A 12,309-nucleotide genomic window follows, 5' to 3' on the forward strand; every position below is an offset into this window, starting at 1 on the left:
GTGAAAAGAAAGAAAAAAAACACATTCAACAAAAAAGGTTTTCACTCATTTTTTTTGTAACTCACTTTTTATTGTTTCTTTCTTTTCACCCGTTAAACATTTTACAGTGATACAACAGGATATAGTTGTAAGAAAATATACCTATAAAAATATGAAAATCAAATGTAAAAAAAAAACACATTCAACAAAAAACAAGGTTTTCACTCATTTTTTTGTAACTCATTTTTTATTGGGTTTTTTTTGCTGTTTTTTCTTTGTTTTTTTACATTTGATTTTCATATTTTTATAGATATATTTTCTTACAACTATATCCTGTAGTATCACTGTAAAATGTTTAATGACTGAGAAGAAAGAAAAAACAAAACACATTCAACATAAAAAAAGGTTTTCACTCATTTTTTTGTAACTCACTCTTTATTGTTTCTTTCTTTTCACCCGTTAAACATTTTACAGTGATACAACAGGATATAGTTCTAAGAAAATATACCAATAAAAATATGAAAATTAAATGTTAAAAAAAAAAAAAAAAAACAGCAAAAAAAACCCTCTAAAAACGTTCAATAACAAAAAAAAAAGTTCTCATTTTTGCATGTTTTGTCATTTATAAATCTTACGTTTAAAAGATCATTGTGAATTAATGTATTATACTTTTTACATTTTACTCTAAATCCAGACTGTTTGGGTGAGTTTATTCTTCCCTAAAGGTTTTTTTTAATCACTATTTATTATAATTTTGGCTTTTAAAGCTACTTTCATGCACTTTTTAAATTTCCCCTCAAGGACAAAAAACATGTTGAATTGATTTTATCCTTTGCTCTTTTTCAGTATTGCCTTAAATTTACAATTATATTTATATTATATTTACAATCGAATACACCTTTATTATCACTGTTACACTTTTTTTTTCTGTACTGAACAAATCAAATTGAAAACTGAGTAAAATGAAGAAAATGTGACTTTCCGTCCAGTCTATCATTAACGGAGCATGAAGCCGGTCTGTCCATCCGACCACTGTGGTCGAAGACGACAGAAAACACTGAGGAAGTTCCATGGAAGTGAAGCGGACTCAGACAAACTCATATTTCCATGTTTTTATTAAAGCACCTTCTGTTTTTTAAGCTTTTGTTGTAATTGATGTTGTCGAACGTCAATAAAAACGTCCTGTTGTTCTTTGTGGTGCAGGTGTTTTTATTTCTGTTGAAAACATTATGAACGGGTTTTTTTTTTTCCAGCTGCTGAAATACTGGGAAAAAAAAAAAAGCTTCATCTTTAAAACAAATGATCAAACTGTTTTTCATTCTTCTGTTACAGTTTGGGTCAAATGTAGAAAATTAGTCGAATGTTTAAAGTTGAAAATATTCAACTGTTTGTGCATTTTACATCCTGTTCGAACACAGTGCTTCTATAAAGTATGTTTAAAAGCTCTTTGTGAATCACTGCATTAGGTTTTTATTTACGTTTTACTCCAAATCCAGACTATCTGGGTGAGTTTATTCTTCCCTAAAGGTTTTTTTTAAATCACCATTTATTTTAATATTGCCTTTTAAAGCTACGTTCATGCACTTCTTCAATTTCCCTTCGGGGTTAAATAATGTGTGTTGAACTGATTTTATCTTTTGCTCTTTTTCAGTTTTGCCTTAAAAAAATAAAAACGTCCTGTCGTTCTTTGTGGTGCAGGTGTTTTTATTTCTGCTGAAAACATTATGAACAGGGTTTTTTTTCAGCTGCTGAAATACTGGAAAAAAAGCTTCATCTTTATACATAATGAACTCCAAATTCTTCTCTTAGTTTTAGTGAAAAAACTTACATTAAATTATGAAAATATTAACATTTACAAAGTATCCTTCAACAATAAAATGTGAAAAACCTGAACTTTTGAAAGTGAAGTTTGAACATTATTCTTCCTGTTCCCTTCCATGCATGAATTATGAGAACATTAGACGATATTTTTTTTCTTGAGTGTTTTTATTCATCTTTAGGCATGAAAAAAACAATGCAATTGAAATTTTTATGTCACTATTTTCTATGGAGTTACAAAAATGTGCACTCAACTGGACACCATTTTGTTTTATTATTATTTAAAGGGCTCATATTTGTCTAAACCCACTTTTTTCTTAGTCTGTGCTTCATTTCTTTGTGTATTTGGACCCTCATAGTTCAGACAGTTTGAATTTGAACCCTCCAGCTGCTGCAGAACTATCTTTACATTCATTTGGGCAAAAATTGAGTGGATTTCTACGACCTGTTTGAATTCCTGCTTAATTTCACTGCAAAAATCAAAATCTTACCAAGTGTATTTTTCTCATTTTTAGTCAAAATATCTCATCACACTTAAAATAAGACATAGTCACCTAAAGTGAGATATAAGAACTTGAAAGATTAAAAAAAATCTTATTTCAAGACATCTTTTTTTTTTTTATATAATTTTTTTTTTTAATTATACATTGACATAAACATGTACTTAGACATAAGGAACCACACACACACACACAAAATATATACAACAAACCTACAGACCTATTAAACAGAAAAAAAAGAGGGAAAAAAACAATAAATAATATTATCAACTCCTCTTCACAATGCTCAGGGCTGATTAAGAGTTTAATTTTTGAAGCAAAGAAACATTTAAAACCCATCATCATAAAGTGATAAACTGTGTGAAAACTATGACATAAAACATGTTTAATGCTGTTAACGCTCACATTTGAACATACTCTGAAGTAGTTTTTACTCACTTCATGGAGAGAGATGAAAAAAAAAACAACTTTTTGTTAAAGAAAAGTGTTAATTACAGTAAAAACATTTAGCAGTTGATTTCCACTCACATGTTAGTTCAGATCAGATTTATTTAGAACAGGAACGTTACAGTAATGCTCTGAATGTCAGTGTATTATTATGGGATGGTGCATTAGTGTCCACTGTGGCTGATCTGGAACTAAAACAACCAAACCCATGAATGTACAAGAGAACAGCTGGAGAAGAACTGACCACTGGACTGACCACTGGACTGACCAGTATGCATGAAAGGGTTAATGTAATATGTAACTGTAATGTAATATTAGGTTTTTCACATTAAACTATGAAAACTTGGAGTCATTATTTCTGGGTCATGATGCTGTTATTTTAGTTGACATCACATTGTATTTGTGCTTTTTAAAGTCATCCTGTGGGCCCGACTGGAACCTTTGGGGGTCCGGATTTGGGCCCCGGGCCGCATGTTTGACCCCCCTGTATTAAATGGTGTTTCCTGGAGTTAAGTCCTAAATATTGCGGAGCTGCCATTGTGCTGTGACAGTTGATTGGTTCTATGACATTTAAAGGAGCAGTTTGAGTCCAGCCTTCAGAGCGGTCATTTACTGACGGTCCCTAAGGCCACGGCTTTGGACTGTCCAGTGAATGTCCAACCCACTGCCACCTTCACCTGGGCTGAACAAAACACTGGCTTTGCATTGTTTTTTTTATTGGAATTTCAAACATAGTTGGCAGAACAACTTTAGCAGGTAAACAAGGAAGAGGAACCTGGAAGATGTGACCAGGTCAGACCACGACGGCTGAGATGAACAACAGCAGAGAGTCCAGGACGAAGGAGCTCCTGCCGAACGTCATCAGCTGAAAACACATGTAATAAACCATATAAAACCATCACAGCACAAACAAAACTTTACACACAAACAAATGCAACCATTTCCACTCAGTTTTGAGGAGGTGGGGGGGGGGGGGGTTGTGTGATGTCATCAGCTGAAAATAAATCTTGTAATATCTATAAAACCATAAAAAAAAATAACTATAACATCTCAAAATGTAATTACATATTTTGAACATGACATTCATAATTTAGAATTTCTTGTATTTTTTATTGTTTTATTTGGAAAATTTCATACACACAAAAATAAACATATCAAAAACACACCCAAAGTTTAAAATCTTCCTGATGGAATTTGAAAAATATATTTAACAAAAAAAAAACAAAAAACACTAGCACCCTGGGAATTTATTTTTAAAAAAAAATTCTTTAAAATAAACTGAACTCTCTGATATATTTATTTATTTTTGTTAGATATGTTGTTTTTTTTAAACTGTTATTTGTCTGTTTTGCTCTGTGTCTTTAAATCTGTTCATTTTTAGGCCTGAGCTCAGACATACATGTCGGCGATGGCCTATTAAAATCACATGGTTCCATTATTTTTTTTTTTCTTTCACCTCTTTGAACGTGAATTTGACCCCCTGAACATTAACGAAAAGTCAATTTTATTTTGACCAAAAATTCAAGCCCGGCGAAAATTTTTTTTATTTGAAGTCGCCAACAAAAAATATCGCAAAATGACTCGGTAGCGCCCCCTCAAAAATCAAAATACATTACGCAGATGGGAGCCCTCCCCAAATTTTTTTCACATACAAACATGAAACTTGGTCCAGACAGCCCATGGTCGGACGAGTAAAAAATGACATTATGGCCCCGCCCTAAACCCAACAGGAAGTCGGCCATATTGGGTGGAGGTGTGGACCTGTAAAATCCCCCCCCTCATCCTTTCATCATCTCCTCCTAGGGTTTACATCCAATTTGGACCAAACTGGGGGAAAATCACCTGAACACATGTGTGATCAAAAGTGATCACCTACAGTTTTGATCAAATGTTGGGCGTGGCTGTGACGAGGTCACGATGAAGTGGTCATTTTCACAATTATAACATTATGCTTATCTCGCAGAATGTCGGATCCAGCCGACGATACGCTGTCCTCTCACTGTCGGTGTCCTCGGCGGTCACGTGGGAGGGTGAGGGTCTTAACACCGCTTGCGGTTTTAATTTTATCTTAAATTTATTTGTTCAAAATGCTTTTTCTTTTTGACATCTTGATGTTTGTTCAAAATGTATGTCTTGTTTACCTAAATATTTTCAATAAAGTTGAGAAAAAAAAGTCTATAAAACCATACCAGCACAAACAAACGCAGCCATTTCTGCTCACTTTAGAGCACAGGTGTCAAACATGCGGCCTGGGGCCAAAACCGGCCCGCCAAAGGTTCCGATCCGGCCCACAGGATGAATTTGCAAAGTGCAAGTTAGGGATCAAACTCAAAATAATATCATTAGAACCTATAAATAATGACAACACCATTTTTTCCATTGATTTAGTGCAAAAAACAGTAAATTATTTTTATGTTTATGTTTATGTTTACACATTTGGCAGACGCTTTTTTCCAAAGCGACTTACAGGGAAAACCAATTAAATCACTCAATCAATCAAATTTATTTATATAGCGCCAGATCACAAAAAGTTCTCTCATGACACTTTATATATAGAGTTGGTTCAAACCAGACTGAAGCCAATTTACAGAAACCAACAGAATCCTCCAGGAGCAAACACTAGTGATGGAGACAGTGGAAGGAGAAACTTTAACAGCAGAAACCTGGAGCAGAACCAGACTGAGGAGGACGGACGAGTGACAGGAGCAGCTGGGGTTAAAGAGAGAGAGGAAAGAAAGAGAGAAAGAGAGAGAGCGATAGAGATAGAGACTGGGGGAGAGGGGGAGAAGGGGGGAGTAGGGGGAGACACATGGAGGCGGTTGAGGATAAGTGAGTGGTGATGATGAGGGCAGGAGAGAGGCAGGACCACCGCAGCAGGTCCAGAGATAATCGTGAAAGAATCTGTGGTTGTCCTGGAAAAACCTTATTAGAATATTTAAAATGGAATGTTTGAAAGTGCTAGGACAGGAGGTGCTCTCGGAAGAGCTGGGTCTTCAGGAGCTTCTTGAAGATAGGCAGGGATGACTCTGTTCTTGTAGCACTTGGTAGAGCGTTCCACCAACGTGGAACGACCCATGAAAAAATGCCTGGATTGTCTTGTACAAGGTCTGGGGACCACCAGACTACGTTCCCCAGACGAGCGGAGTGGTCGTGGGGCGACATAAGCTTTTATTAGTGCACCTAAGTAGACAGGAGCAGACCCACGGAGAATTTGTAGGCTAGGATTAAAGATTTGAATTGATGTGGGCAGCTATGGGTAGACCAGTGGAACTCAATGAGTAAGGGGGTGACATGTGCCCTTTTAGGCTGATTGAAGACCAGACGCGCTGCTGCATTCTGGACCATCTGTAGTGGTTTGACAACACAAGCTGGGAGGCCGTTAGAAGAGCATTGCAGTAGTCAAGACGGGAGATAACCATAGTCTGCACCAGGAGCTGGGTGGAGATAACCATAGTCTGCACCAGGAGCTGGGTGGCCTGTTGGGTTAGGTATGGCCTGATCTTTCTTAGGTTGAACAGAGTGAAACGGCATGATCGGGTGACAGAGGCAACGTGATCCGTGAAGGTCAACTGATTATCAATCATGACTCCCAAGTTACGTACTACACTGGTAGGAGCCAGAGGTATGGAGTCAATAGTGATGGAGATGTCCTGCTGTATGGTTGGCTTAGCTGGGAAGACCAGCAGTTCAGTTTTGGACAGGTTCAGCTGAAGGTGATGGGCTTTCATCCATGCAGATATGTCAGAGAGACAATCTGAGATCCGCGCTGAGACTGTGGAGTCATCAGGTGGGAATGACAGATAGAGCTGGGTATCATCAGCATAGCAATGATATGAGAAGCCGTGTGAGTGGATGATCTGACCGAGTGAGGTGGTGTATATGGCAAAAAGGAGGGGGCCCAACACAGAGCCTTGGGGGACCCCCGTGGTGAGGCGGTGAACTGCTGATGTGTGCCCTAGCCAGGACACACTGAAGGACCGACCAGTAAGGTAAGATTGAAACCAGGAGTGTGCGTGGCCTGTGATGCCCATGTTCCAGAGTATGGATAACAGGACATCATGATTGACAGTGTCAAATGCTGCTGATAAGTCCAGTAGAATGAGTACTGAAGACTTGGCTGCTGCTCTAGCCTCTTTCAAGGCTTCTGTCACTGACAACAGAGCCGTTTCAGTGGAGTGGCCGATTTTGAAGCCAGATTGGTTGATGTCCAGGAGGTTATTTTGGGAGAGGAATTCTGTGACCTGTTTGAAAACCACCCTTTCGATGGTCTTAGAAAGGTATGGGAGGAGTGAGACTGGTCGATAATTCTCCACTTGAGTGGGGGTGAGGGAAGGTTTTTTGAGTAGTGGTGTTACCTGCGCTTGTTTAAATACTGTAGGAAATGTTCCTGAAGTCAGTGAAGCATTCATCACATGTGTGATTAGTGCTGTGATAGTAGGGGCTACAGACTGTAAGAGGTTGGATGGAATAGGGTCCAACAGGCATGTTGTAGGACGGCTAGAGGAAAGGAGTTTAGACACCTCGTTCTCTGTGATGGGAGTAAATGAGGGGAATGACGCAGTTGGGCTTTTGTCAGTTGAGTTAGTAGTACCCATAGTCAGGAGAGAAGAAGCAATGTGTGATGATGATGATGATGTTGAAGAAGGAGGCGTGCAGTCTATGGGTGGATCAGTGAACTGACTGCTGATAGTAGACACTTTATTTGTGAAAAATGAAGCAAAATCATCTGCTGTCAGATTAGTAGTGGGCGGTGGAGGTGGAGGGTTGAGTAGTGTTTTAAAGGTTGAGAATAGTTTCTTGGTGTCGGTGGCAGAATGAATTTTGTTATTATAGTAAACCTTCTTCGCAGCAGTGACACTGGATGAGAAGGATACCAACAGTGACTGGAATGTGATCAGGTCAGAAGAGCTTTTTGTTTTGTGCCATTTTCTCTCTGCGGCTCTGAGGTTGGTACGCAGCGACCGAAGGTTATCATTGAGCCATGGGTGGGACTGGGAGGATGGAGCGGGTCTAGTAGATAGAGGGCACAGATTATCCAGACAGGAGCTAAGTGTAGAGCACAGAGACTCAGTGGCATCATTAACCTCTAAGGAGGAAAAAGTGCTGGGGGGAGGGAGAGCGGAGGCTACGACAGTGGAGAAGTGGGTGGGGGACAGACCATGGGGGAGGGAGCAGAGTGTTTTTCAGGGAGAGACACACTGAACTGAATGAAATAGTGGTCAGACAGGTGTACAGGTGTGACTGTGAGGGCATCTGTGATGCAGTTTCAGGTGAAAATGAGATGGAGCTCTTTACCAGCTTTGTGGGTTGGAGGACTGCAAACCCGCTGTAGCTCAAAAGAGAGTATTAGTGACATGAAATCTGAGAAGCTGGGATTGTCTAAGTGGATGTTCATGTCACCGAGGACTAGCATGGGGCAGTCATGCTCTGGGATGGAGGAAAGCAGAGTGTCAAGCTCATCAGGAAAATCACCCAGTTGCCCTGGTGGACGATAAATGACAATTATGTAAAGTTTGACTGGTGCTGTCACTAGGATGGCATGGTATTCAAAGGAGTTGTATTTGACTGAAGGTAGGAGTTGATTGTATTTCCATTTGTTGGAAATTAACAGACCCACACCACCTCCTCGTCCAGATGGACGAGAGGTATGAGAGAATGTGTGGCTGATAGAAAGTGCGGCTGGGGTTGCATTGTTTTCAGGTTTAATCCAGGTTTCAGTGAGAGCCAGGATGTCCAGTGTGTGATGGTTGGCATAGGCAGCAATAAAATCTGCTTTGTTCACTGCAGATTGGCAATTCCATAACCCTACAGAGAAGGACGCACCAATGACTGCGGTGTATATTAATGGGCGGAGATTGGTGATATTACGATGCCTTTTAGCAGTGTGAAACCCCATACGTGAACCGAAAATAACAGGAATAGGATGGTGACCAGTAGAGAGATTGTTCCTCAAAGGTGAGCTGGTGTGAGTGAGGGGTGTAGCTGTCATTAGTGAGGGGCTGGGAGAGGAGGAGAGATCAGCTGGGGTGGTATTCAGTCTGACTACAGACTGTACAGGAGACTCTGAACGTGGTGATGTTTGATGTGACCAGCAGGGGGAGCAGGTGACTGCAGCAGAAGAGGGAGGGCATAGTCACATAGGTGTGGGAGTGGTTTTAGTCAGGACAGCAGGTTGGATGTTTTGAGCCCAGACCCTCCTGCCCAGTCTAGAGGGGTGGACACCATCGGACTTGTAAAAGGAGGAGCGGTTCCAGAACAGATTAAAGTTCTCAATAAAACTGAAGCCGTTCAGAGCAGAGGTGGACTGGAGCCAGGTGTTCAGGCTGAGGAGTCGGCTGAAACGGCCCACACCACGGGCAAAGGAGGGGAGGGGCCCGGAAATGAAAACAGCCTTCCCGGATCTTTTCAGTTTATCAAAGAGGTTTTTAAAATGAACCTTCGTCACTTCGGACTGTTGAAGAGAAGTGTCATTGAAGCCCACGTGAACTATGATCCGGGTAACGGTGGACGGCAGTGAGAGCAGCAGCTGAGGCAGTTCATGGAGGATGGAGGTGACGGTGGAACCAGGAAAACACCTGGTTATGGCGTTAAAGAAACGGACGTGACGGATGATGGAGTCCCCGAGGATAGCGGTGGTCGGAGGGAAAAGTGGTCGAGGAGACGGTGTTGAAGGTGAAGGGTTCCTGGTCTCTCTAGGTGGACATTCCACGGGTGGACCGTCGGAGTGACGGCGGACGGCCTCTCGGAGGAGGGCGGCGCCGGGCCGAGGAGCGGGGACCCTGGTTTGAAGGCTTCACAGGAGGACCGGCTTTAGGACCGTCGCCGGTAATCAGCTCGGTGGCAGCCACGGTGGCAGCAGGAGCCGGTTCCTGGACAGAGCCAGGTGGGATGGGGGGCACACCAGCTGTGGCGGGGGGAGCCGGAGCGTCCTCCACGGACAGGACGGCGAAGCGGTTTGATGTGCTGATGGTCGGAGGTGGTGAGTCTTTGCTCGTGTTCTTTTTGCGACCACGAATCACCACTTCAGACCAGGGTGTAGAACACGGGGGACGAGGACAGGCAGAGGAAGGATCCCATAACACCGTATCATCACAGGAGGCTTTGGGCTTCTGTGGGCTCAGGAACAGACTGGACAGTGTGGGAAGGCGGCTGGAGAAACCACAGAGCTGGGCATTTTTCTGCGCTAGTTCTGCGGAGAGGCGCAGGATTTCCTCTTTGAGATCCACGATCGTTTGGTAAGCCTTTACCAGGGTTTGGTTGGCTTGGACGAGAGGACTATCTCCAGGTGATGAGGATGACACCATGGTGGAAACAGCAGATACCAGGGGCAGAGTGGGGGAAGTGGTGGGTGACAGCCACAGGTAAGGATCCACTGACAGTACTGACCTGCACTGGTGGAGGTTTGGGCTGATGGTGTCAAGTTAAAAAGACACGATTAAGAGGTTGGGTTCAAGTGAGTAAGTGTTGAAAGGCAAGAAATAAGTAGTTAAAAGGCTGTACTTCTAAGAGTAGATCCACCGGCGGTTTGACAGATGCCACGCATGCGCAGAGGCAGATAGATAGATAAATAAATTAGATAAATTATGAAAATATTTACATTAACAAACTATCCTTTAACACTAAAATGTGAATAACCTGAACAAATATGAACAACCTGAAATGTCTAAAGAAAATTCAGTGCAATTTTAACAGTATTCTGCCTGTTCCTAAATGTTTTGTGTCTTTGTAGATCTGCTCTGTAATGCATTTGTAGAAATGATAAAGTCGAGGCAGAATATTGATAAAACTGTCCTTATATTTCTTTACAAATTCCATTTTTTTCAGGTTAGTCACATCCTTTTTGTTTGGATAGTTTGTAAATGTAACTATTGGCAGAATTGAATGTCAATTTTTGCTGTAAAACAATTGTCAGTTGTCATTATTTATTGGCTATGATGCTGTTATTGGACCGGTCTGGTCCACTTCAGATTCAACTGGGCTGAATGTGGAACCTGCACAAAAATGAGTCTGACAGCTTACTGTGTGTGTGTGTGTGTGTGTGTGTGTGTGTGTGTGGGGGGGGGGGGGGCTGTGTGATGTAATCAGCACGAACGAAAATGTTAACGGCACAAACACATGCAACCATTTCCGCTCAGTTTACAGGAAGTGTGTGTGTGTGTGTGGGGGGGGGGGGGCTGTGTGACATCATCGGCCTAAAATAAATCTTGTAATATCTATAAAACCATAACAGCACAAATGAATGACACTATTTACCCACAGGTTTTTCGTTGGGTGGGGGTGTGGGTGTGTGGGGTGGGGGGGTTTACCTTCACTCAGTCTCCATCTGTGATGACTTGTTGTTGTGGTTCGTGCACGCGCCTATCTCGGGGTGCACGTGCACAGTCAGTGCGTTGAAGCGGAAGTTCAGAGTTTGTGAAGTTAAAGCAGAGTTGAACCTGAAGCAGAGTGTGTGGAAGCTTCTGGAACAGGCTGCAGGAGGAAGAACTTCACCACCAAGATGATTTTAACTGTAGTTTTGGTCGTTTTGTTTGTTTTGGCGACAGGAGACGCAGAGAACAGAGGTGAGTCTGAACCTTTGAACAGATGGAAAAGTCTGAGTGAAATCGAAACTAAACCGACTGTTGTGTGTGTGTGTGTGTGTGTGTGTGTGTGTGTGTGTGTGTGTCCTGTTTTCTGATGCTTTTATAATCTTGGTGAAAGGTTCCACTCTTACAGGTCACATCTGTCATAAACAACGGTTCAAGGGTGTTTTCACATCCTCAGTAAGTTCAGGAATGTTAAAGGGCCATTCCACTGAATGGGTGCCATTTCCATCCTCAGGACATTATATGTATAAATGTGCATGAAAATCAACTCTAAAATACATTTGACTATTAGGCAAAGTGTCCTGCACATTGACCTAATTGCAAATTTAAAATATTTAATTGAAAACATTCATAAAAACTACCTAGAACACTGAAAAATAGCATTTGTTGCCTGTCCCCTTTCTCTAATGCTACACTTTACCATGAAATAGAATGATTAAAATACTTCAGAAATGTGTTTTTTTTTTCTTCATTGTTGTGTGACTCCATATTCCATCTAGGCTTTAAATACATTTTTTCATGAGAAATCCATAATATTTTTGTGAAAATATACATTTTAGTCGTGTCCCTGGGTTCCCATTCAGTCCTGTTACTCTAACACATTCTCCCCTCTGAAAAATGTGGAATATTCCACAAATCCCATGTTCAGCAGGAAGTGACATCAGCTGGATTTTCTGAAGGCCATGGGAAGATCCAAACTAAGTTCTTTCATTTTCTGTATATTTGATGATATTGTAACTGTAACTGAGAAGGTTAATCTCAACGCTCAGTCCTGTTACCTAAATTATTTCTTAGATGTTATTTGTTTATCTTAAAAATACATATTTTTTCCAAATCACAAGAATGTGCCCAGTGTCCTCCTGCTATGACCATGAATGCCATGTGGCTGGATTTCATGAACTTGCCAATTCTGTGCTAAAAACTCATTCCTGTTACTTTCAGTCCTGTTACTCAAATAAAGAGTAACAGGACTGAGTAAC

The 12,309-nt window shown here is 41.2% G+C and overlaps 2 protein-coding genes across 2 annotated transcripts in view; both read left to right on the forward strand.

Annotated features, from left to right (window-relative positions):
* LOC115428710 (major histocompatibility complex class I-related gene protein-like) overlaps window positions 1-12,309 on the forward strand; it is a 147,365-nt gene that overhangs the window by 114,630 nt on the left and 20,426 nt on the right. The gene's annotated exons all lie outside the window — the stretch shown is intronic.
* LOC115428713 (major histocompatibility complex class I-related gene protein-like) overlaps window positions 11,194-12,309 on the forward strand; it is a 52,785-nt gene continuing 51,669 nt past the window's right edge. The window contains exon 1 of the mRNA XM_030147898.1: window positions 11,194-11,305. Coding sequence (XP_030003758.1) covers window positions 11,242-11,305 — 64 coding nt within the window. The 5' untranslated portion in view covers window positions 11,194-11,241. The remainder of the gene's footprint in view (window positions 11,306-12,309) is intronic.

This window comes from Sphaeramia orbicularis, chromosome 11 (assembly GCF_902148855.1).
Source record: "Sphaeramia orbicularis chromosome 11, fSphaOr1.1, whole genome shotgun sequence".
In the NCBI taxonomy this organism is placed as follows: Eukaryota; Metazoa; Chordata; class Actinopteri; order Kurtiformes; family Apogonidae; genus Sphaeramia; species Sphaeramia orbicularis.